The sequence below is a fragment of the Mercenaria mercenaria genome, chromosome 1 (genome assembly GCF_021730395.1).
Source record: "Mercenaria mercenaria strain notata chromosome 1, MADL_Memer_1, whole genome shotgun sequence".
NCBI lineage: Eukaryota > Metazoa > Mollusca > Bivalvia > Venerida > Veneridae > Mercenaria > Mercenaria mercenaria.
The window spans coordinates 80,496,127-80,524,091 of NC_069361.1; the positions used below are offsets into that span (position 1 = coordinate 80,496,127).

At 35.4% G+C, this 27,965-nt stretch overlaps 1 protein-coding gene across 1 annotated transcript; it reads right to left on the bottom strand.

The window, feature by feature from the left end:
* Window positions 1–3,572: 3,572 nt before the first annotated feature.
* Window positions 3,573–26,203, bottom strand: LOC123532645 (N-alpha-acetyltransferase 20-like). Its single transcript, XM_045314131.2, has 6 exons — window positions 26,059–26,203; window positions 20,355–20,379; window positions 15,511–15,601; window positions 14,905–15,034; window positions 14,462–14,598; window positions 3,573–4,282 (listed from the first exon to the last, which is right to left on the bottom strand). The coding sequence occupies exons 1-6, from the start codon at window positions 26,109–26,111 to the stop codon at window positions 4,197–4,199; spliced, it is 522 nt and encodes a 173-aa protein (XP_045170066.1). The 5' UTR covers window positions 26,112–26,203; the 3' UTR covers window positions 3,573–4,196.
* Between the last annotated feature and the right edge of the window lie 1,762 nt (window positions 26,204–27,965).

The window sequence follows — 27,965 nt, forward strand, 5'->3', positions numbered from 1 at the left end:
CTGTTCACCAGACGGAACAACTGCGACGTCATCTAAGGAACGTTCTCCCGGACTATACGCGGACGTCGTCAAAACAGCGGTCGGTTATCACTAAGCAGCGATTTTTCATTTTGCTGTTCGTACGAAATGAACGTCAAAAGTTTCAATGGAAAAGAATAGGGCGAATGTAAATATAAACTAAATCATTTAGAATAAAACTGACAAGTAAAAATATTCGGCATTTTGATTATTTTCTCTTTCTCCCATTTTAGATGAATTCGCACTTTTCCGCGGTATATCTCTTATTCACTTATTGATAATTTTATGCGTTTCACTTCGATTCACTTTTTATCACTTTTTATCATTAGCTTTATGAGAAAAAAAATATAATTGTTTTCATGTGTATTGAGTCTGGTATAGTTTTGGGTTTACATCGTATTTTTCAGACACTGCTATTAATTTTTCCATAGGCTTACATTGTAAGAAATGACTCTGTAGGACCCCCTCAAAACTTTTGTTGACACATGAGGTGCCATTTACCCTGTCAAAAAGCCTTCCAGACACCAAAAAATAACATTTTTACATGGGCATCCCCTATCCATTTTTTTCTATTTCCATTCAAAGACAACCACCCTCAACTGTGCATGGAATTTAGTGGTGAATTCCAACAAGTACTTACTTCACTAAATTGCTAATTTCAGAGTTAAATATATAGCCAGGCACCTATAAAATACTTCAAAATGCACAGAAAACATTACATTTCAAGATTTTAAGGATACTTTCATGATTCAAGGAAACACATTTTTAACCTATCAGCTGAAGTCTCATTGAATGCTACGGGCTACCAATCCGAAGCCGGCAAATAATAACATTTGACCTTATTTACACTTTCCCAACATTGACCGAATATCTGATCGGATATCGATTTAGATAACCGAAATGTCTTGCCTAAGGGAGACAATCCAGATATGCACGATAATCAAGGGAGGCTATATTGTAAAATTCTTTGAATAGTCGAGTTAATAAAATATTACCTTTATCTGATAATACTACTTTAAAGTGGCATTATGCGCATCTTACTGCACATAGTGTGTTTTTGGTGAAATTCAATCGATTTATAAAAGTAATTTTAGGTTGCTGTGCATTTAAATTTACGATAATGCCGCATAAGTGTTTGAAGTTGATGCTTTAGAAATAAAGAAATCGGACTAATAACATAATAGTTCTTTTCTTCAATCTTCTTCGCAGCGATCTCCCTTACCTATAGGTAGAGATTTCTGAAGTTGAAGGGAAGCAACTCCTGTATGCAGTTTGACTATTCTTAAAAAAGACTGCCCCTGTCAAAATAAGAAAAGTCATATTTGGAAAATTATTATTTCGTACAGGAAGAGTTTGGTATATTGGGTTAAAAGCTATAATTCCATCCACCCTTTTTACACACATCTATTACAGCTGGATTCTTAATTGAAAAATGCCCATAATTCCACTTTATCGCATAGTGCGGCAGTTTTCCTTTGATCTTTGCAGTACGTTAAACATGGTAACACACATTAATACTACAAAATCTGTGCTGATATTTTACAAAACTGTTACGATATATATAAACACAGAAATCTCTATAGAGTTTCATTAGAAAAAAACTGTTGTGATATATATATATCAGCACAGTAAAACTGTTCCGATATATATCGGAACACTTTTTCTCTATTGAGGTCCTATCGAGGGAATATGATTTTTTCCTTTCAAAGGAAAGATGATTTTAGCTCCAGTTAACAATTAACAGAGAAAGAATTATCACAAACACCTACATTTATAAAGTAAAAGAATAAATAAAGTAGAATATTTCAAAAACTCGATAGTTATCGCCAAATTCAGAAATACATGAAATATATGAAATTCTGAGATTTCTCAAATGTTTCTTTTTCTTTGATTTTTTTTTTACAAACAAAACAACAAGTTTTACAATATGTTTGGCCAGTGAAATGCAAAGATTTAAAACCAATGCAGAAATCTGTTGGATACTTTTATCTGGGGAACACATTTTCTAAAACAGAAGTTTTAGTGTTTCAGTCAGCGAGGCGCAGGAAGGGAATCAAAAGAGTAAAAATAATAATAAACAAATTTAAATGAAAATAATATATAAATTTTAATGATAAAACTATGCGATAAAACAGTTATAATATGTAATGCTCGTGTGTTACGAAGATATATCAGAGCTAGGGGTACATCTCGGTATTTTTCTCTGCAAATATCTGTCTCGGCCTACCGGCCTCGACGATATGTGTAGAGAAAAATACCGAGATGAACCCCTAGCTCTGATATATTCTGGTAACACACTCTCACACATACTATAACTATTACTTAACATATAGCTCTTTGAAAAACGGTTTCTGTTTCGTTCCTACGACCAAGCTGCACGACTTGCAGCGATATTAGGCACTAGATGCATCAGACGGTACTTTTTCATACCAAAATTAACCGCTAAACGTTAAAATATCCTGACTACACATGTTGTCGTGGAAATGAAACATACAAGTCGACACATTTAACTGCTACTTACACTATGTGTATTTCATAATTGCCACAAGCAGATAAGAATCTTGGTACTCATATCGTCAAAGAAGTACACAATATAATCTGAGGAAAAATTTTGGCACTGAAATTGATATTTCAAACAACAATGCATTTGTGCTTTCTCTTGACAGTTACTGAAAATAAAATTGAAGGGTTTGTACGGCGTTTAAATCTGAAAAAAAAAAACAAAAAAAAAACATTCACATGCATTCAGTTTCACGATTGTTATGTAATGAATCAATCGAGAACTACTGTAAATGAAAATGATAAAAAAACTCTAATACGACTTTATTTACTTCACAACAGCGGGTGTTAAGTGCTGTGTGGCGGTCGTAAAAAGTCGCCCCGACTTCATCTCGGTGTTGTTATATTTTCTGGTCATTCGGGATCACTGATTTCAACTCGTTTAGATTTGAAGATTTAATACTGCTTAAGCCGGTGCTAGTGGGCGTGGGCGGTGTTCCTTTTCCATTACTGCTCATGAACAGACTCAATCAAACTGAGTCTGCAATTTTCACTATTTGCCTTGATCTCGGTGCCTCCGGGGGATCTACTTTCCGGATTTTATTCACCCGTAACCGCAACTGAAGTAATTTACAGTTTCAGTATAGTAATTATACTTGGCATTTTAACGTCTGTAAACTTTTGGTATCGTAATAACTTCTTAAATCCGATGTAACCTTACTATCAAACCTTCCGAGTTCTAATTAACTTACGGTAAGTTACCTATAGGTAACCATTTTCTTAGTGATGTATCTAAGATAGACTAACCTCATCATAACTTACATGTCATGTTTTGTTCAACTGGGTGTGTAAAATAGGGAATGAAACATGTAGCACAAACAGTATCGACCACATATAATATCATATATGTTCATACTCATAACCTTGTTTGTCCACCGGACACGTTGTCTATGTTTTGTCAGAACTTTAAATTCTTTTAAAGTTACCAGTTGGTCAGAGTATCAACTGATTCAACTGTCTGCCTATTTTAAACATGTCATAAAAACACGTGTTAATCATTTTTTAAATTTATTAAAATTTTACAAAGACATTTCATTGAAAACTATTTTTAACATTTTATTCTATTTCAATTTGTATATCTTTCACCTTAAATGACAAATGTCATAAGTAACATGCTGATATGAGCGATATTACAGCGAAAAAGAACATTTTGCATGATGTACAAAAACTTAAAGAACTAAAATATTTTAAATAACATGCATGTATACTTTTAAAATTATCTCATCTGGCTGGACTTAATTTACACATTCAAAATGTACAAATGATCTTGAAGTTCATATGGAATAAATTAAAAAATGAGCAGGTATTAAAACCAAAATGTCAAAACATTAAAAACATCTACAAATGGCCCTGTATCCGCAAAACACTAAGATTTTGTTACAACTGAAAGTACTACATTGAAATTTGAAAATCTTCGCTTAGTTTTAAATGGAAATATAACACTGAATATCCATAAAAAGATTAAATGCTTAACTAACAATATTTCCTTTGAAACAATAATATAATGCATTATAGAATTACTCGTTAAATTTTCCATATTCCATGGTATTAGTGATAAACATTTGGCAAAAACTGACGTATGTTATATTCTATGTGTTATGTGGATACAGGGCCCTTGTTTAATCAAGATCCTCTGGTCTAACCGGATGCGTTAGAGGTATTATCGACTTTTGATCAACATCCCTTGACAGCGCTTTCCGCATATCTGAAAAAAAAAGAGAACATAATTATTCAACCAAATAGAGAATCGGGATGAGCTTCTGAAGAAATGTTAGTATTGAAAGAATCCATATCTAGAGCTGACGCTGTTGTTTTTCCTGTGTAACATCTTCAGCGTTAATTACAACACCAACAGACCACTACACTATTTACAGCCAAAAGTAAAGCATTTACATTTCCGGTGTTTCGACAAGGTTTCTTTTATTACAAGTGAAAGGCTAACTGTCTACTCCCAGTCCAGACAACATTCATAAAACGAAACTAAATACTTGTATTTTATCGGTCCATTACTTACTCATTAGATTGGCAACATGAGAGATTTTACAATTAAAACAGAACATCGGACAAAGTAACACCACGTTTACCAAACAGCTCCCTGAAGAAAAGTCGGAATGCTGCATGTGAGAGATAAGAAAAAAGAGCTGTCAGATGACAACAACACGCTACTATTCAAAAGACTCATAAATGGTAAATGAATGATATACAATGGCATAAATCAGTACAAAATGGGCAATAACTTGAAAAAAGTCTCCCTGTACTTGTACTTAAGTGTTGTAATATTTTCTGGGCCAATGGGATGCTGGAGAACATTCATATTTATTGTAACAGAATTCCGCTTTAGCCGGGTTACGGGACGTAAGGAGGGGGGTGGGGGTGCACATTTCATTACCACTCATGAACAGATTCAATCAAAATATGTCTGCAATTATGCTGCTTTATTGCGTTCTATTCACAATTTTTCTCTTATAGCATAAAATGACATACCAACTTAAATGTACATCAACTATTGCTAAGTAGTTAAAAGGGAATAATTTTATTAAGACGCTAAAACAGTTTTGAAACCTAGGCACAACCTATCGGATCATCACAGTAAACAAATCAGCGACGTTTCAATCCATTCTTATAAGTGGTTACCTACATATCAACTTACATACAAAAAATTAACTAAGCAGCAGGGCATAACTTTGTTCACACTAACTCTTTAAAACGTACTGGTTCTAATTATATTAATAATTTATAATGATAAACAACAGAGTTTTAGTACATTAATTGCACTGTTGTGAATCATGAGTTAAGTTTTTATTATTCTAACTACTGGAATGACTATGGATATAGGACTTGATATTAGCAGTATTACGCATGTAATGTCTGTACGTGGTACATGGATGTTACTCTAATAAATATCAAATATACAAAGGTATGGTAGAGCCAATACTAGTTATGCAAACACTTGAATCCGTTGGTACAAACTACTCCAGGCATGGAACAGACCCAATAAATTCTTCAAATGTAATTAGTATTTGACACCTGGCTAATACAGGCGCCTCTTCAATACAATTGGGTTTTGCCTTAAACACCTGTAGTACACATCTGTATGTAATTGTTACATAATTTGCAACCATTTATCACACCTGCAAAGCAAATGGTGGTGCCCATTTAAAGTGCAGCGCAATTTAAATTGCTCTTAAAGAATGCGGTAGAAAGATAATTACTTATCTGATGGATTGTTCTGAACAATTTTAATGACATATCTCAAGTAGTACCCCAGACCTACAGCTGAATTTACCAATTTGTCTACATCAGTGTTCAATACGACAGTGGTAAACCATTTTGAAACAAATTATATTTTTGTTTTTCAAATATGTGGAAAGAAGTATGTATCAAACGACCATACAGCTGATGGTAATAAGTCAAAACAATTTTATAAAGGTATAACTTGAACCAGAACTTCACAGTGTTAAGAGAAATTCATGCGTTTGTTTGTTTGTTTTGGGTTTAACGCCGTTTTTCAACGGTATTTCAGTTAAGTAAGTTAACGGCGGACAGTGTTAACCTTACCAGTGTTTCTGGAATCTGTACCGGTACAAACCTGTTCTCCCCAAGTAACTGCCAACTTCGCCACATGAATCAGTGTCTTTTATCTTTCTTTTATCAAATCGTTACAAAGAACATAAGCCTCGCCCAGGGATCGAACGACTCCGCGATCCGTAAATCTGCGTTTTCCCTATTGCCCTAAGAGGGCGGGCAATTCAATAAACTTGTTACAGTTCAAACATTCATTTTATCCAATAACAAGCAAGAACGTGTCTCCGTCCTGGCAACTAACATCTAAATTGAGTATTTTTGACAACTGTTACATCTAAATTTTGTATCTTAGTTTTTTGTTTCTTTGAGTGATGAGGTGTCATCCATTTTGCTGCAAAAATATACTTATTGTTCTTTAGAATTTTTACGTGTTTGCGATTGCTTAAAATTGGACACGCGTGATCAGGATCGATAATCATCAAAATATGTATAATTACAATCAGTCAGTGTTTAAGTATAATTACGGTCCATCCTCCCTTTCAGACACAATGAAGCATAAAAGTGCAATGTAGTGTATAGACCACGAACACGTCACTTTTCATGTTCTTAAAAGGTGTTTTTGTTGCCAAATAGGGATAAAGATTACCTCTCTGCAATTTCCAGAGAGTTTTGTCCAAATATATAATTACAGTACGCCTAGGTACATTGTAGTAGACCAGAGGGAAGCCCGTTACCGTACACGGAGCCATTCTTAAAAAGAGACAAGGTGTTGACGATAATTGGCCATTTTCTACAGAAAACCCTACATTGCAACCTTGATTTCACACGTTTATCAAAACCAACGCACTTTTGACAATCGAAATATCTCCACATCTTTGGAAATAAAGCATGCCGGACCCTGAACAAGAGGGCAGCCATTAGGTGTTCATAAATCATACATCAAGTATGCTGATTGGGTCGAGTATATATCGGTAATTTAAATTGGTCATAAAACATACGGCTACAAATAGATTTCTAAGAAATTCAAATCTAAATACTCGTCAAGCTGCACCTTTTCATTTTCCGGATCTTTCGGTCGGAAAAAGGGAAAACAGTTACTTTTTCGACTGGGAATGGGTCAAAGATATAGGGGGCAATCGCTACAGGGTTCTCTACTTTGGAGATGATCCATCAAGCAATTCATAAGAATGAATGAATGAGTTGGGTTTTACGGCAAACCGACACAAAAAGGTCATATATCGCCGAGATTAAAATCGGTCGAGAAGCCATTTGAACACACCTGACAGAGATCCTTACCAGAATTATGCTACACACAAAGATTTAATATCAAGTGACTTGTGAGAACCAAATGTTTAAAGGTTTTTCCATTTTGTTTTGCTCTGGCGGCCCCTAAAATCAGAACATCTGACAAAGAGCCTTACAAAAATGCTACAGACAAAGTTTGATTATGATCCATCAAACAGTTCATGAGAAGAAATTATTTTCAGGTTTTTCTATTTGTAGCTCCCTAAAAATAGTCAAGCAGTACCACTTGAACAAATCTGACCGAAGTAGAACCATTTGAACAAATCTGAAAGAGGACCTAACCAGAGTTTGGTGATGATCCACTCAGCTATTCATGGAAAAAAAAAACAACAGTTGTTTAAAAGCTTTTTCTCATTTGGCGTCCGTAAAGCAGAACCTTTTGAACAAATCTGGGAGAGGACTTAACAAGGATACTACTGCCCAAGTTAGGGTATGATCCATCATGCAGTTCATGAGGAGAAGCCATTTAAAGTGTTGTTTTTTTTATTTTTAGTCCTGGAAGTCCCTAAGATCAGTCAAGTGGATGATCCATCAAGCGGTTCATGATGAGACGTCGTTTAAATGTAAAAAGCTAACACCAGAACAACATACATAGCACCACTGCAATAGCGCACCATGAACCTTTGGTTTTGGTGAGCTAAACAAGAGTTGTCACAGGAGACAGCACTCTATTATTTCTGGATAGTACATGAGCTCGTAGAAGACGAAATGCACCTTTGATGCATTCAGTAACTGCACAAGGAACGGCAATTATTTGGTCACTGTGCACAGGACATTTGACGTAATGACCAAATCAATAATAACAGCTCATTTACCAGTCATAAGTGACCTCCGTATCAAATGTGGTCTTAAACCAAAGCATTCTCTAGTTATCTGGCAAAAGAAGTTCTACAGTTCTGGGTCAATGTGACCTTGATCCTTGGCCTACTGACCTCAAAATAGGATAGCTCTCTGAATATTTTGTATAGCTCAGTTAAAAAGGGAGCCGCTAAGTTTCACATTATGAAGAAATGGAGAAAACTGACCAATTTAAATCATGAAATTACTAGTACTGGAGTTCTGCCTAGTATGGATTACGAGTCTAGGAATGGGGAGCAACTGTAAAATACAGAGATGGCGTATTTTGCAAAACTAAACAAATTTTAAGCAGATTGAAAGGCATTAAATGGAATAATTTCACATGTAAAAACTTTTGTTATCACTTTTTTTTCATAGAAAGAAAGGAATGTATGCAGAATGCTTTTTCACTTTTTATGCCTGGTACAGACTTTAGCTCAGGTCATCTGGATAAAAGACATTACGATATGACTTTCAATTTATTCAACATGCAGAACTACCTTAAAGCCATGAGAGAAGTTACATTTTATGTTCCCACCATTTCAATCATAGGTAGTACGAAAACGTGTCAAACACAAAAACTTGCCAGACTGGTTCAATGGTGATATCACACAGGCCATACAAAAAAGAGATCATGCTAAAAGATCAACTGACATAAATGAATACAAGCACTGGCGCAACAAAGCCAAATTACTTATATCAAAAGCAAAGAAAGAATTCTATTCAAACACCATCAATAATAACCATAAATATCCACGGCAGCTATGGCGAAGTCTCAAAGACCTTTCTGGCAAAACAACAAAACACCAAACAAACATGATCAACGACAACTCTGGCAACCCTATCCATGATGCACTCACTACAGCAGAAGCATTCAATCTTTTTTTCACCACAGTCTTTAAATCTGCTCCAGATAATTGCTCCAAAATGTCTTCCAACGACAAAACAATCCTGAACGACTTTGTCATATCGAAAATAACCAGTTCAACCCCAGAATTCACCATTCCACTTCTAAGAAATGAATTCATTACCAAACAACTTAAAAACCTTGAAATTAACAAAACCACTGGCCTAGACGGTATTGGAGCCAAGTACTTGAAAATCGGAGTAATAGCACAACCACTTACACAAATATTCAATAAAAGCATATCTTCATGTACCTTTCCCTCACTTTTCAAAAAAGCTAAAGTTGTACCTATATTTAAAAAGGGCACCAAATCAGACATCAATAACTATCGTCCGGTCTCCATCTTACCAATTTTGTCAAAAATTCTAGAAAAACATGTTGGTGAACATATCAAACAATATCTTGAACAGCAATGTTTACTCCACTCTACACAATCCGGATTTCGCACAGCCCACTCTTGCGAAACAGCACTAACTTCTATAATAGACTCTTGGATCAATGCTATCAATGACAATAAATTGGTTGGTACCATATTTCTTGATCTTACAAAAGCATTCGACCTTTTGAATCATTCTCTTTTGTTCGATAAAATGCAGGAATACAATTTTTCCAATGATGTTATCAACTGGTTCAAGTCATATCTTTCTGATCGAACACAACAGGTGGCCATCTCAGGGAAACTATCCAGTGCTCAAGAAATATCATCTGGTGTTCCTCAAGGATCTGTTTTAGGTCCTGTTCTATTCATCTTATACATAAATGATATGCCATTACATCAACAAAACACACCTACAGATATATTTGCAGATGACACAACCATCAGTGCATATGACACCTCACTAGCATGTCTTTGTAAAACATTACAGAACAGTCTTGATACTATCAACAAATGGTGTCACAGAAATTCTATTAAACCAAATCCCCAGAAGACTAAGGCAATGTTAATATCACCATCAAATAGGATCTATAATACAGAACTTAAAACAACAGATATAACTAAACTAACCCTACAACATCAAGAAATAGAATTCAGTGAATGTGAAAAGTTATTAGGAATTCATGTTGATCATACACTTCACTGGGAAACACAGATTGGCCATCTTCTTAAAAAATGCAACTCATTGCTATATCTTCTCTTACGCATTAAGCAATACTTGAGTACTGAAATGCGCAAAATATTTTTCAATGCATATATCTTACCCCACCTAGACTACTGTTGCACAATATGGGGAAACTGTAATAGTGATCTTCTGAACAATATCTACAAATTTCAAAAAAGAGCAGCACGAATTATTCTCGACAAAGACCATGACACACCATCAGAAGAACTCTTTCAAGAACTGAAATGGATGAAAATCCATGATCGAATTTCATACAAAAAGGCAATCTTTGTTTACATATCAGTCAATAACCTTTTCCCACAGTACATGTCTAACTTATTCTCACATTCAAATAATACTGCCCTCAGATCACACACACAACAATTTCTAAATGTACCTAAACCAAGATTAGAATTTTGCAGAAAGTCACTGGCCTACTCAGGTCCTATCATATGGAATAAAATCCCACTTAATATCCGCCAATCAAACTCCTTGTCAACATTTAAAACTTCATTCTTGTCATGGTGGTACTCTGGTGGGCAGCAAACCCTTATGTAAATCTAAATATTCCATCTCATAAATATTTAATTTTACAGACTAACTTAGTTAAATGTATTTAGTTAAATGTATTCCATTGTAATTTTATTATGTTTTAATATGTTTGTATTAATGTATTCTTTCTCATGTACATGTATATATGTTGAGGCCCATATGTAAGACTGGTTTCCAAATATGTTTGCCTCGTAAAATAAAGCCATTATTATTATTATTATTGTTATTATTATAGTACCTAACAATAAACTATAAACCATGCCAGACCAATTAATTTAGTTAGGGAAGTCTTGCAATATTGTGTAAATGTTTGAACAAAATGTTCAATGAATAAGCAAAATAAACAGGGCAGCCTTAAGGAAAACCCTGAGTTTCACAGCTCATGCAAACAGCTCTAAAAACCGATATGCAAATTCATATGTGAACAAGAGCACCGCCTTGCAGGTGCAGATGCTCATCTGATTTTTTGTTCCTGTATAAAGAAATATTGACCTACCCATGATTTTCTAAGTCCAAAAGGGGTCATAATTCTTGCAAAAAGCAATGCAGAGTTATGGTACTTGCTGTGCAGTGTCAGCTTTTAATGGCGACTAAATGCTCCAAGTTTTAAAGCAATAGCTTTGACCGTAAAGGAGAAAAGTTGACCTACATGTAAATGCAAAACTTAACCAAGAAATCTGATATTTTCTAAGTCCAAAAGGGGCCATAATTCTTGCAAAAAGCAGGATGGAGTTATGTTTCTTGCTGTACAGAGTCAGCTTTTGATGGTGATCAAGTGTTGCAAGTTTTAAAGCAATAGATTTGATAGTTTAGGAGAAAAGCTGACCTAAACGCAAAACTTAACCAAGAAATCTGATTTTCTAAGTCCAAAAAAGGGGCCATAATTCTTGCAAAAAGCAGGATGGAGTTATGTTTCTTCCTGTACAGAGTCAGCTAATGATGGTGAACAAGTGTTGCAAGTTTGAAAGCAATAGCTTTGATAGTTTTAATAGGAGAAAAGCTGACTTAAACATAAACGCCGACGCCGACGCCAAAGCAGACGCCGTAACCGATCAAGTGATGACAATAACTCATCATTTTTTTTCAAAAAATCAGATGAGCTAAAAATCCCCCACTTGACCTGTGTTTTTTGACAAATCATGGTGGCTTTAACAATTTTAGTAGATTGTCATCCAAGGAATATTTCTTTAAAACTATTTCAAAATCCAACTGAAGAATTGTTCCATCAAATCAGAATAGTTTGAACAATACTGATAGAAATCACCCAAAGAAAATTTCCATTTAAAAAGTTTCAAAATGGGACCAGCTGTTAAGCAGATTATTTTTTATTTCTAGTTTTCGCAGCCATATTTTGAATGAATGGGAATAACATGAGCAATCTTTGAAACAGGTCCCTCAAGTAACAGTTGCTTTAAAATCATTGAAATATCCGATAAGCAGTTTCTGACAGGAAGATTTTTTATTTTCCACTATTGTAATACATACATATACACATATAGGAACAAGTGAAAATGTCCTTTGGTGGCCATGTCTTTGCTGAATCAAAATAATTTGAACTGTCTTGGTAGATGGTCTCCAAAGGGAAATTTTTATGAAGTTATTTTGAAATCAACCCAGAAGTTTGAAGATTTCTAATTTTAAGTCCTGTTGGCCATGTTTTTGATGAATACAAGTAATCTGAACAATCTTGGTAAAAGGTCACCATCTGAATGAAAAGAGTCAAAGATCTGTTTTAAAGCTTCAAACTGTAAAAGTATGTTTAAAATAAATCTATAAATGATGTATAGAAGATGGTTTTCAGAAATACAGATGAAATCTATATTGTAAAGCATTCAGGTCTCAAAAATAGTACAACCGCGTAAATTCCACAGTCTAGAGTCACAAGTGTAAAACTTTCATGTCTCAGAAAAACTGATGTATTTTTTCTTGGAGAACTTGAAAACTGCCTGCCATCTGATACGCATTTTGGAAGGATAAAACTGAAATTTTGGGCCAAGTAACATTTGCTAAGACACTGGGATTTACCAGTATTGTAATAAATCTGTATCTAATTTGCAAAATTTCAACTGTTTTACAGGTATTTTACAGGGCAACACAGGTTGTAAACTCATTCTGATGAGGTTAAAAACTGATGCTAATTTTATGAAAATCTTTCCAGCGGTTAAGAAGAAATGGAGTGGATACGAAGTTAAGCTACTTGACCTTTAATTTCCAAGTGTGACCTTGACCTTGAACTGACTGACCTGCGTTGGGTGCTATGCAAATCGTCTTGATGAAGTTAACAACTGATGCATATTTTATGAAAATCTTTCTAGCGGTAAAGAAGATATAAAATTAACATGATGGATGCCTGCACAAGTGGACGATGAGCAGATGGACAAAACAGACAAAAGAGGGACAAATGGACAGATAGTGAGTGATCACAGTAGCTCACCCCAAGTTCTGTGTGCTTTGGTGAGCTGAAATGGATGTTCGCCCAAAATAATCATTGGCATCTGATAAATTGTGATAGCCAGGTCTGAATCATTTATTTCTCATGAAATTTTAATATTTAATTTTTTTTCTCTCAAAAATACGGGATTATTTTACTAACTGATACCGGTAATCAGACATTGGAAGTATTAGCTTGTTAACTGATTTATCATTACAACCCGATTTTTTAATATCCTTACCAGACCCGGATCCAGAAATATTTGACTGGGGGGCACCAGTCTAGAGCAAAGATGTCACCGCCCAGGCGCATGGCGCCAAGAGCGGGTAGGTATGGGAGGGAGCCTCTGCCCATGTTAGTGGGGTCATGGGGTCTCCACCCTGGAAATGTTAAAAGTATGAAATGGTGGCCTCTGGTGCATTTTAGGTCTAAATTTTGAGGTAATGGAGGGGTTATTGCACTCCTGGTGTGTGTGTGGTGGTGTGGTGGGTGGGGGGGTCAGGGGGCTCTCCCTGGACAATTTTGAAATATAGGTATGAAACGGTGGCCTCTGGTGTGTTTCTGGGTCTAAAGTTTGAGAAAATATTATTCCTTTGCTGAAATAGTAGGGTGCATCTCTGATGAGTATAGGTTACTTCTCAGCCAACCGGGGACGGTGGGGGTGGGGGGAGCACGAACCTCCTCTGACCGGCCCTGGATCATACACGGTTATTTTACTAACTGATAATCAGACATTCAAACTATTACCCGGTTAACTGATTTACCATTACATCCCTATTTTTCAAATATCCTTACCACATGCAAATACAATTTACCTGATGCAGATAAATATGTTTCCAAATACAACCTGATCAACAGTTTCTAAAAAAACTTCTCACAAAATGCTACCTGAATTATCACAAAAACAATTTACAGCGCCAGCTGAAATGTCTGCTAAATCTCTCACCAAATGCAACAAATTTTACAAAACCTTTCAAAATTTGGGACAAACATCTTGAGAACTGTGACTACAACAATTAACAATTTCTGACAAAATAAAATGTGGCAAAAACTAGCAAGAATTTAAAACAAACAACTTGGCAAATGCAATGACATCTGAAATAACATTCAATGCACCCCCATTAAATCTTTAATATATTGCAAACCATGGCAATTTTCAAACAGTGATAATCTGTCAACGGGAAACTGCCACTGCAATGCTGTAAAAATAACTGACAATTATCTTACCAAATGCATCTTCATCCACTTCTCCAGAGTAGTATTCTATAACCCTTCTGTATACACTGTAACCCAGCTTGTTGTACATGTCTACAGCTACTTTGTTAGACACACGCACAAACAGATCAACGAAGAAGCAACGCTTTCTGAAAAAGCGGGAAATGTATTTTAAAACAGAAGGCTAGAGAAACAGTTTGTGTGTTATACCGATAGATATCAGCTAGAAATGTGTCCATGCGACACAAATGTCCCAACTATGTGATGTCAGGACACAGAAGTGCATGTCCTGTAAAACATTCAATCATACTGAACCACAAGTGTGAATTTACAAAAAAATTCTTACTTTAATTTTCTGAATGTGTGCATTCCAATAGTTTCATTAATCAAGATGTCAGCGAAACAAAAATGTATATAAAACAAAAAGAGAATATACTGTAATTTAAAATACAAACTTCTCCGAGATTGCCTCTAGATTGCTCATTAGCTTTGCTGCTAGGCCAAGACGTCTATACTCTGGCGCTACTGTTAAAGCAGTCACATGACCATGCCACTGTTCACCATTTCCCTCTGCCTTACCCATTACTGAAAACATATTACTTACTACATAATCATACTTCCAAGTTACTTGTCTGACTTACATTTGTACCAAAGGTCAGAGTTCAGTTGCGCTGGCTATAGCCTGAAGGGTAAAACTCCAAGCATCTTAACAATGAACCATGATAAATCAAACAAGCAATCACACGAAGGCATTGTTTATTTCCATTCTAACATGATGATAAAAATTACAATTACTTCGGTTATCCTAGTATCAATGAAGCTGACTATTTATAAGAAGCTATTTGATGTTATTATTGACTTTACAATGCTATTTTTGGGCCTCAAAAATGGCAAAAAGTAACACTGCAATTACTACCTGGCGTAATGCCCCTTTAAAAAGGTAAACATAACATTTTTAATCTTGCACATTTAATTAAAGGAAGCATTTCTGAAAGATGCAAATACTAAAAAAAGAAATTTAATATTAAATCATAATTTTACTACTGTATGTATATACTTACTGTATCCCATAATTTCTCCTGAAGGTGACTCTGCCACTTGGAAATATTCTGGCCAGTGGGCCATATATTGCATGTAAAATGGTAAGCCATACTGAGAGAATGTTAAGGGGAGGTAACTTCAATTTCAAATGTTATATATATAAGGAAGAGTTAAATACAACTCATCATACAAGATGCTATTTAATCATTAATTATTGAATGTAAAGTTAAAAACATTTACCAGACAAAATGTTTGAGTTTACATTTCAGTTTTCAAATCTTTAATCTGATATAATGAGTCAATTGTCAAATATCTAAATACATGTAGAGTGGTGGAACCTATGCTCGCGGTATCTTGTACATATATAATCTTTTTAAGAAGCAAGAAAAAATTATTATTTCGATTTGCCTCTGCAAAAACATAAAGTTATCCTCCTTTTATCGAAACATATTGTTGATGTGCGTCATCACGTGACTTAGTCATCTCGTGAGCTATCGACACGGCATACGTGAAAAGGTGAAAATTCCCCCTGAAGGGAACCTATGCTGGCCGTATGTAATATCGATTAAACTAAGGACGAAAAAAAAATCAGCAGGCTAAAAATGAACAAACAAGCATATGCGAATATAATATTTAGAACATTACTCATTTATTATGTGAAGAACAAAATAAATGGGGATAAAATTTAGTATGTGCCTCTATGTGTATATTTCCCTTTCCGAAATGGAGTCACTATTAGAACAAAGCTTAAAAACGTATAATAATGTTGTTTAAAAACAGAATGTTCAAGTATTAAAGATTCAAACAACGACAGTGATTAACTCGCTAATGGTTTCTACACTTCTTTTGTGTGTAGGAAATTTACTCCTCCCTACATCTCAGAAAGAACCATTTGGACTTTGTCAAAATACTAAGATCAACATCGATCTTTTCATGGTTCGAAAGGCACTCGTAGTGTAGCCAGGCGTCACATTCATCACATCTTGCTCTTAAATCTATCATATATCTGAATGTAATGCATGATTTCTAAAAAACTAACTTTAGTTTAGTGATTTTGACATATATGTGTGAGATTTGTGCGACGGATACAGATTGCGTAAAATGTATCGGCTGCTGTATCTGTCACGTGAGCGGCACGCGCGGCTATCGCTACGTTTGTTGTAAAGGCATTTCACCACTGGTCGGTGTTGAACATAGCATGATGAAATATTTTTATTAGTGCTTCTGCAGAGAGCATATTTATCGAAATACCACAAGCATAGGAATACCGCGAGCATAGGTTTTCACCACTCTAGTCTTCCATAGCACTGCAAAGGTGATAAAATAAAACAAGAGCACCGCCTACTGGTGCCATCGCTCATCTGCAAGAGCTGGACAATATGTAAGAAAACAGTTATAGTTCAGATTTTCTAAGTACAAAAAGGGCCATAATTTTGCAAACCAGAGTTATGGTTCTTAGCCTATATAGTCAACTAATGATGATAAACAAGTGTGCAAAGTTTCAATGCTGTACCTCTTATAGCTTTTGAGAAAAGGTGACCTAAACAAAAAATTTAACCAAGAAACTCAAATTTTCTAAGTACAAAAAGGGCCATAATTCTGACAAAATGCATATCAGAGTTATGGTTCTTGGCGTACACAGTCAACTAATGATGATAAACAAATGAGCAAAGTTTCAAAGCTCAACCTCTTATAGTTGTTGAGAAAAGGTGGACCTGAACAAAAATCTTAACCAAGAAACTCAAATTTTCTAAGAACAAAAAGGGCCCTTGAATTTTGACAAAATGAATATCAGAGTTATGGTTCCTTGCCTACTAAGTCATCTAATTATGATAAACAAGTGTGCAAAGTTTCAAAGCTGCAGCTCTTAGAGTTTTTGAGAAAAGGTGAACCTAAACAAAAAATTTAACCAACGCCAACAATCGAGTGACAACAATACCTCGTAGATTTTTATAAAAAATCAGACGAGCTAAAAACAATAGGTATCATTAAATAAACAATGAAGTGGAAGGATTCAATACTATCCTTAACTGCCGTTGTTTTACTACAACACCGTCTAAACTTAAAGATCAAATTTCAATATTGCTTTTTTTAAAAAATATCTACTTAAATCTGAGTTAAGAACAATTGTTTGTTTGTTTGTTTGTTTTGGGTTTAACACCATTTTTCAACAGTATTTCAGTTAATGTAATGACAGGCAGTTAACCTAATGAGTGTTCCTAGATTCTGTACCACTACAAACCTGTAACTGCCAATTTCTCTAAATGAATCAGAGGTTGAGGGCGAAGGATGTCAGACACTATGTCTTTTATCAAATTGTCAAGGAGAACATATATGCCTTGAACTCACGATCCAGAGATCCGTAGATCTGCATTCTCCCTACTGAGCTAAGTTGGCGGGCTTAAGAATTAAGAACAAAGGAAACTCCTTAAGGTAGTTCTGCATGTTTGGATCAAATTTTTTTCTACAATGTAGAATTTGACAAAACTCTGATTTTTCAAAACTTCAGAATATACCTAGAAAATTCAGCAAATAAAAAGGATATGGTCGTGTGCTTGATTTTTTGCTAGACTGATTTGAAAATTTTGGACCTCACACAATTTTTCATAATGGGAGACATTGGAAAAATAGCAACTTTCATAACATTTTCGCGAATAGAAAATTTTCCACAATGTAGATTTCAATGAAACTTCTCACAATCGTAAATAAACATATGGCCTATACTATAGTGAAATAAAATGTATAGGTCCGTGTGCTTATTTCTGAGATATTTGGCCATGATTAAAGTGAACCGCCTATTTGAAGCTATGTTTAAGACATTATTTTGAATTATCTAATGCTTCAGATGTTTTAATATCATATTTTAACTTTAGAAAGATAGAGACTGTTACAAGTTAATAAATTTATTCACAGGTTGCCTTTAATTCATAAACGGATTTTCATTTCCGTATGCCGAATCCAGGCTTTATTCTACGTTTTCCGGATAAATGACGTTACGCCATCACTTCCCATTTAGCAAACATGCAGAACTACCTTAAGTAAGATGCTTTTCTTGATTAGAGGTGTAAAGCACTGAATGTTGGTCACTGTGCCATATGTAAAATGTTCAATCTATCCTCTGAAAGGTTAGTAAATATTGTTTAGACTTTCTTTCAAAAATCATTTTCCTTCTCCATACTGGTTTTCTTTGTCATAACTAAAGAATTAGAATTTTGTAACAAGAGGGTCATGATGATCCTGGATCGCTCACCTGAGTAATATGGGCTACATGTTTCAAATGTCAAACTGATGATTTTTAGAAATTTTTTGGAAGATTTTCCGATGTACAATCAAGTAACCCCTGGGGCGGGGCCAATTTTACCCCGGGGGTCATGATTTGAACAAAGTTTGTAGAAGTCTACTAGGCAATGTTAGATATCAAATATCTAAGATCTAGGCCTTCTGGTTTATTTTTAGCAAATTTATGAAGATTTCCCTATGTACAATCAAGTAACCCCCTGGGCTGGGTCAATTTGACCCTGGGGGGATTCAAGATTTGAACAAATTTTGTAGAGGTCCACTAGGCAATGCTACATGTCAAATATCTAAGCTCTAGGCCTTCTGGTTTATTTTTAGAAAATTTTGAAGATTTTTCTAGGTACAATCAAGTAACCCCATGGGGCTGGGTCAATTTGATCCCGGGGGTCATGACTTGAACAAATTTGAAGAAGTCTATAAGGCAATGCTATATGTCAAATATCTAAGATCTAGGCCTTCTGGTTAATTTTTAGAAATTTTTTGAAGATTTTCCTATGTAAAATCAAGTGACCCCTGGGGCGGGGTCAATTTTGACCCCAAGGGTCATGATTTGAACAAATTTTGTAGACATCCACTAGGCAATGCTACATGTTAAATATCTAAGCTCTAGGCCTTCTGGTTTATTTTTTAGAAATTTTTTGAAGATTTTCCTATGTAAAATCAAGTGACCCCTGGGGCCGCGGGGTCAATTTTGACCCCAGGGATCATGTTTGAACAAATTTTGTAGAGGTCTACTAGGCAATGCTACATGTCAAATATCTAAGCTCTAGGCCTTCTGGCTTATTTTTTTTAAAAATTTGAAGATTTTCCTATAGAAATCTATGTAAAATCAAGTGACCCCTGGGGCGGGGTCAATTTTGACCCCAGGGATCATGTTTGAACAAATTTTGTAGAGGTCTACTAGGCAATGCTACATGTCAAATATCTAAGCTCTAGGCCTTCTGGCTTATTTTTTTTAAAAATTTGAAGATTTTCCTATAGAAATCTATGTAAAATCATATGACCCCTCGGGTGGGGTCAATTTTAAACCCAGGGTCATAATTTGAAAACACTTGGTAGAGGTCCACTAGGCAATGCCTTACACCAAATATCTAAGCTCTAGGGCTTCTGGTTTTTGAGAAGAAGATTTTTAAAGTTTTTCCTTTCGGCTGCCATGGCAACCAGAGTTCTGCATGGAATTCAATTCTTTGGAAAATTTTTGTAGAGCTTCACCAAAGGAACATTCCTGTGAAGTTTGGATGAAATTTGCCTAGCGGTTTATGAGGAGATGTCATTTAAAGTAAAAGTTTACAGACGGACAACGGACGCCGGACGATGGACGCCAGATGCCGTACGGTGAGTGATCACAATAACTCACCCTGAGCCTTTGGCTCATGTGAGCTAAAAATGAAAAAAAAAATCTTAATATGCAAGTTTATAGAAGTAAAGCATTGCATTTGGGGAAAAAACCTGACTTTGGAGTTACTATGGTTTAGGAAAGCTCCGACTTTAAAGACGTGGGTTAACTGAGGTTTTACTGTGATTTTATTAGACAATATAGCAAGATATAACTTTTTTCAATGGATACAGTTTCTGTCAATGGGTCCAAGTTCCTGAAAAAGATCAAATTAGAAACTATTTCATAAGCATTATCATAATTATGATTAACATATTAACAACAAATGGGCCTAGGCTGTTGCTTCAGAAAGACCTTGACCATTTTACCTTGCTTCTGACCAAGTTTGATGAACACTTCAAAGTAGTTATTTAAAGAATTTTCTATTTTGTTGCTGTGATGGCAAAAAAATGCATAACCATTAAACAAACTTAAGAAATTAGTGACAACCTATCAAGTCATTCATGATGCAGCCCCTAAGGGGGCCAAAGGCTCCTATTTGAACAAAATTTGGAGAGGACCCTTACATAGCAAGTCTGATGAAGATCCAAAAAGGAGTTTCAAGCTTAAACCGTGGACACTACAGTGTTAACAAGATTTTCCTTTGATCTGGCCTACTGACCTAGTTTTTGACAGCACATGACCCAGTTTCAAACTTGACCTACAGATCATCAAGACAAACATTCTGATTAAGTTTCATAAAGACTCGGTTACAACTGTTGCCTCTAGAGTGTTAACAAGTTTTTCCTATGATTTGACTGGGTGACCTAGGTTTTGACCCCACATGACCCAGATTTGAACTTGACCTAGGGATCATCAAGACAAACATTCTGACAAATTCTCATGAGCTTCAAATTTAACTGGGGACTCTAGAGTGTTATCAAGATTTTCCTTTGATCTGGCCTTCTGACCTAGTTTTTAATCCCATATGACCCAGTTTCAAACTTGACCTAGAGATCATTTATATAAACATTCCGACTAAGTTTCATAAAGATTGGGTTATAATTGTGGCCTCTAGAGTGTTAACAAGCTTTTCCTTTGATATGACTGGGTGACCTAGTTTTTGATCCTACATGACCCAGATTCGAACCTGACCTAGAGGTCATCAAGACAAACATTCTGGCTAATTCTCATGAGTTTCAAACTTAAACTGTGGACTCTAGAGTGTTTACAAGATTTTCCTTCGATTTTGCCTACTGACATAGTTTTTGACCCCACATGACCCAGTTTCAAGTTTGACCTAGAGATTATCTACAGTCAAACCTGTCTATAAAGACCACCCTTGGGAGAGCCAAAATGTGGTCTTTATTCACAGGTTAAAATACACTGTAAATGTTAAAATGGGAAACAAAACATGTGGTCTTTAGAGCCAGGTGGTCTCTGTTCAGAGGTGGTCTTTAACACAGGTTTGACTGTATACAAACATTCTGACCAAGTTTCATAAATATTGGGTTACAAACTGTGGCCTCTAGAGTGTTAACAAGCTTTTCCTTTGATTTGACCGTGTGACCTAGTTTTTGACCATACATGATCCAGATTCGAATATGACCCAGAGGTTATCAAGAGAAACATTCTGACCAATTCTCATGAATTTCAAATTTAAACTGTGGACTCTAGAATGTTAACAAGATTTTCCTTTGATCTGGCCTACTGACCTAGTTTTTGACAGCACATGACCCAGTTTCAAATCTGACCTAGAGATCTATACAAACATTCTGACCAAGTTTCATAAAGATTGGATTACAACTGTGGCCTCTAGAGTGTTAACAAGCATTTCCTTTGATTTGACCCGGTGACCTAGTTTTTGACCACACATGACCCAGATTTGTACAAGACCCAGAGGTCATCAAGACAAACATTCTGACTAATTCTCATGAGTTTCAAACTTAAACTGTGGACTCTAGAATGTTAACAAGATTTTCCTTTGATCTAGCCTACTGACCTAGTTTTTGACCCCACATGACCCAGTTTCTAATCTGACCCAGAGACCATCAAGACAAACATTCTGACTAAGTTTCATAAAGACTGGGTCACAAATGTGGCCTCTAGAGTGTTAACAACACAAATGTTGATGGACGACGCACGACGCCGGACAATGACCGTCACAATAGCTCACCTTGAGCACTTCGTGCTCTGGTGAGCTAAAAATAAACACAATACATGATTCTTTAATAGGAAGTGTCTAGGGGTACAAATCTGTAACTCTAGAATCTGATTCTAGAGGTAGAGATCCATACTTCTCGACAACCCTGTGAGGGACTTTCTTGGAGTATGGACCTCCTTGCATTGTTAGTTATCTAAATCTTTGATTATGTTGCAAGTGAAATATATCAAAAAAGATTTAGAAAAGGAAGTGCACATCCATCCGGTAACCTGATGCTTTGCATGCGTTCTAGCCTTCTGGCAATGGGACACCTAGTCTGTGTTCTAGCCGTCTGTTAACCGGATGCCTACCCTGTCCTCTAGCCGTCCGGTAATCAACTTCTTTATGAATTAAGTATTTTTCAATGAAAATATTTTATTATACATTACATAACTTGCCAAACTACATCTGATCATCATTTTTAGTGAAAATGCTGTTGATTATAGACAAGACATTGATATTTACATCCTTGTTATAGATTTCACTGTTTACAAACATTCCAATGTTGTTGTTATTTAGCATGGTAGTTGTGCTGAGACAAATATAGACAAACAGAAGTTTCTAAGGTGATGGCATCTACGAAATATTATGTAAGAGTTGTGTTACACTGGAAGTAATAAGAAATGTGAGAAAATTCAATCTTTTAATATGCTTAATTCTATAACATGGATAGGATCAACAGAATAAGATTTTTTTTTTCAAATTTAAAATGTCCCTTTAAACATCTTCAAAAAACATATATATATTATTAAAGAATTGTGCATGTACTTTGTCTACGAATGTTTATTTTAAACTCTGATGATTTACTTCTTTGTTTTATTTATTTCTCCATTATACAATTTGTCATACTAGTTTTTACAGTTACGTAATCATAAGGTTTAAATTCAACCTCGCATTTGTTTACACATAAATATCACTATCATAGGCAAACAAAAATGATCAGTCTAATTAATTCATTACACTATTCTGAAACAAAATGATTACAATATGTCTAGAAAACCGCTAGAGGACTGGCTAGGCACCGGTTACTGGACAACTAGACTTACTCGTTCGGCTTAATGGGATAGCTTAAGATCTGGTATTTTATAGCTGCCATCCCTCTAAGCCTTAACTGTATCTGCATTTTCATGTAAGGGAAAACGAAGACATTTAGAAATCCAAACAAGAGCTGTCACAGGAGACAGCGCGCTCGGCTATTTCGATGCTGGATAGTGAAACTGGGCACAATTCTGAGGAAGCTGAAGCTGTCACTGGAGTGTTTAAAGACTCTAATGTGGATAAAGATATCGGACAATAACTTGAGTCTGTGTCAAAAGTATTAAGTAATAAGAGAGATATAGATAAGTGTATCAAAACATTAAGTAAGTATAATTCTAAGCAAAGAGGGGGCATAATTCATGAAATATTGGTGCAAGAGTGATGCACCTTGTGTCATATGATGTGGGTGATGATGTGGAACAACTACTTTAAGGTATTAGATCACTAATAGTAATGTTTACAAAACGGCCTTTGCTTGGTACATTCTGAAAGGTAACCGTGTTTAGCACTATTTTGCATTTTTTAAACAATTTTTACCGTGCCGTTTTTTATCAATTTTGTATAACTTATGGTATCTCCTCGAGCTCAAGTAGAGACAAATTTCAAAGTGATAGCCACTATCCATAACGTTTGCAGAGAAGTCATTTTACCATTAATTTTAATAAAAGAAACATCAAACTATTGGTAAACAATTATAAAACACAAAATAAAAATGTCAATATCATTTTTTCTATCGTGCCTCAAGTAAATGGATTTAATGAGACAGAAGTCATACTTCAACATTGAAAAAATAAGGTTGAATGCTGTGTTTCTGTTTTGAATTTTGCTTACTCCATTTAAAACTAACCTTAGGGCAGATGTAAAACCTACCTAAATTTCTTCCACAATATATAATCTAAGACATTAAGAGTGAAAGCAAAATAGAGAACTTTCACCACGTGTAACCCTACCCCTTCTGTTTAAGTAGTAAATTCACTTTGAACACCAAAAAATCACTTATAAATAAGATTAATCTTTTTTCCATTTTTGTACAAGAAATCAATAATAAGTCTTGAAAGAAGTAAAAACTTACTAGAAAAAAGGAAAATAAGGGGAAAAAAATTTGGTCCCAGTAGGGCCTGAACCTACGCCCCCCTAAGAATTGCAGTAAAAGTAGGTTTATGGTAGGAATTGAATACTCTTCAAAAAGGAGGTTCTTTATTAGTGATCTAATACCTTAAGTTTAAATATTATCCACTTAATAATAATATTTCAGTTATCCCCGGTGATTTCATTCCGGATAGCAGACGTGTTCCTGGTTTTTATCACTTCGTTTGGCAGCTGAAATCGCCGGGGATATTTGAAATATTTCGCTCCTAGAGACTTGTTCTGTGAATTTCAAAGCAATTTATGGGGTCAGTTTAGTATTCATGGAAGGCTTTAAATATTTCGAAGGTGCAATCATGCAGGTAGTGACTGCAAGTGTATAAACTCCGATTTTGAAATGTTCTACAAGTTTGCCAAGTAGCTTCCCATAGCGTTACACTCGCATAGTTCACCTTTTCAATGTATATGACACTATGACTGGATTTTTTGTCATCGATTTTTTTCATTTGACTAACATATTTATGGTATATTTGTTTAAAAAAAATATATATATTAAACAAAAAATATACACTGGACCCGTGCCTGTGCTTGATACCTCAACAAGTTAAAACTACTTTGCATGCTTAGGCTACTCAGGGCTCTCGTTTGCTTTTTGGGACTGGGGACAGCAGGCCTTTTTTTATGCTGATTTTAGGGCCGAAATTCGGCCCCATTCCCCAATCTAAAAAGTATACTTTTTTCCCCACCTTGGCCAAAAATTCCCCATGCAAAAAAAAATGAAATTAGTTTTGATTTTCAGTCCTGATTTTAACAACTTTTCAGCAAATATATTCCTCCAAACAATGATTTCGCAACGTAAATTTCCCCTCCAAAAGGGACCTGGTACCCTTCCCCAAATTTACAAAAAAAGGACTGGACAGGGTCCATGCAAGGGGGGAATTTCGCATGATTTTAAACAAATTCTCATGATTTTAAACAAATTCTTTGGAGGGGGAATTTCAAACGCAAAAAGAAATTTATGCAAACAAATACAAACATTCTTTTCAACTTCTTCAGGCCGTTTTTGCCAACTAGAAATTTTCGGAGCAACATTTATTTTTTGTAGCAAAATGGCTGTAGTTGATCGACAGCGTAAACCTACCTGATATTTTTACGGAACAACTTGCACTAAACTCTGTCTGGATCGGACTGTGGTAAGTTACTAAGTATAAAGTGCCATAACAGTTGATGATATCCCTCTTTTTTTTTTTGAGGGGGGGGGGGGAATTTTATTGAAATAGGGGGAAAAAACACATTATTTGGAGGGGGAATGGGGCCGATATTCGGCCCCAAAATTTGCCAAACGAGAGCCCTGCTACTATATCTTCATGACCTGTTAGGACAGAAGTTTTTTTGCCAACAGACAAGGTATCATCATAAAGCTCAAGGTTATGCAGACTTGTGAAACAGTGGAACATGAAGAACAAACTTTCAAATGGTCCAGATGACACAACTGATTAAATAACAACGAAATAAAGCGGTTATATTACATGTGTCCGGAAACTGGTCCAGTCCGGCTACTGGCTCCAGTATCCAACATTCACCAATAAATTATTCATCAAACTTAAGATTTTAGAGACTGTAACTTACACGTTGTTAAATCTAAATAAATCATCACAAGTAAACTGTCGAATTGTCGTCATTTTGTTTATTTTGATATATTTTCTACGTTAATTGGTGTCCGTTGACATTTTTTAGAGTTATTCCCCTTCCTAGTGGGAGCAGGCTATTCTCCGTACTTCCTCTTACCGGTTTCTCCGTACAGGTTGAACACCACAAAAACAAGCTATTTCTTTATTTCAGGCTATATACCAATAAAAGAATTTGTTCTTTGTTTCATATAAAATTCAGCTACTTCAGACCAATTTTGTTACAGTTTCTAGATTTTCACTCCGTCGTAGACCTATTTTCCACAAGATATCCATACATTTGCTTCAAGAAAACGAAAAGAAAATGGGGTGTTGAATAGTATGCAGTGAAATGCAAGTCAACTGAAGTCAGGTACCCTCATATTGCCGCATTTCAGAAAGCGGTCCGCAGAATAAACACCCTACTTTCGTTTTCAAGTAAACAACTCGAAAACATGCGAGTATTAGCATGAAACGTGTCCTATTTTATGTAAAATTCATTCCACGAGTGAAATAATGCCCATTTGGCCCCCGATTTACGCGCAAATGCGCGAAAAATGGAAAAATTAGGATTTATTTATTAGGGACTTCTTTCGACTACACCACGGAAGCACATTTTGGACCGAATTACTGTATTATAACCTATAAGAGATATCTTTTTATCAAATTTCATAACATTTTCATCTCTATTTTCAAGAAAGATGTAATACCGAACAAGTTAACAAGTTTCATTGTGAAAATTCGAGATTTTAGAGAAATATAGACATTTAAGTGAGGCCACCCCCTACCCATTTTCTGGGCTAAATTTAGGCTCTGTGGTCGCTTCATTGTACATTTTGGTAAAGGTTTCACCTGTATGCATTATTTTTCACTTTGATTCTGAAATATCATTCATTCCGTCATGAATATGACTCAAATGGACGCATTTTGTGCATTTTCACACATTCTGGAGACAAAATATTGGCCTTTCTATTGCAGAAATTGCTGCCGAAATAGGCGCATCTACTCAAAATATGGTCAAAATTCAATTTTTTTTCAAATTTAATGATTATTTTGCATTGAAAACATCATTTTATAACATATACAATCGATTTATGACTATGAAGACTAATTGTGATGTGTTCCGAGAAAAGTCTTATTTCAGCTCTTATAGGCTATATACCAATAAAAGAATTTGTTCTTTGTTTCATATAAAATTCAGCTACTTCAGACCAATTTTGTTACAGTTTCTAGATTTTCACTCCGTCGTAGACCTATTTTCCACAAGATATCCATACAATTGCTTCAAGAAACGAAAAGAAAAAGGGGTGTTGAATAGTATGCAGTGAAATGCAAGTCAACTGAAGTCAGGTACCCTCATATTGCCGCATTTCAGAAAGCGGTCCGCAGAATAAACACCCTACTTTCGTTTTCAAGTAAACAACTCGAAAACATGCGAGTATTAGCATGAAACGTGTCCTATTTTATGTAAAATTCATTCCACGAGTGAAATAATGCCCATTTGGCCCCCGATTTACGCGCAAATGCGCGAAAAAATGGAAAAATTAGGATTTATTTATTAGGGACTTCTTTCGACTACACCACGGAAGCACATTTTGGACCGAATTACTGTATTATAACCTTCATACACTGTCCACTTAACTGATAATGTTATTTCGACAGTTTACATAGGGTCAGTTCGTTTCACTTTTGCGGCGTACACCGTTTCGCCTCGGAGAACTGGCTAGGCGTTTGTTTGGTTTCCCAAATCAAATCAAAATTTATTTATTGTCTGGCAAAGGTTGCAGTACCACCTTACTAAAAATTGCTGAAGACTGGAAGCAGGCTTTAGACCAAGATTACTATCTAGCAGCTGTGTTGATGGACCTT

Coding starts and splice junctions, on each gene's coding strand:
- LOC123532645 (XM_045314131.2), bottom strand. CDS start 26,111: ATGACGACAATTCGACAGTTTACTTGTGATGATTTATTTAGATTTAAC. Junction 20,380..26,058: donor TTATTTAGATTTAACAACGT/GTAAGTTACAGT, acceptor GATCTTTTTCAG/GAACTTGGACCCATTGACAG. Junction 15,035..15,510: donor AGGAGAAATTATGGGATACA/GTAAGTATATAC, acceptor ATATGTTTTCAG/TAATGGGTAAGGCAGAGGGA.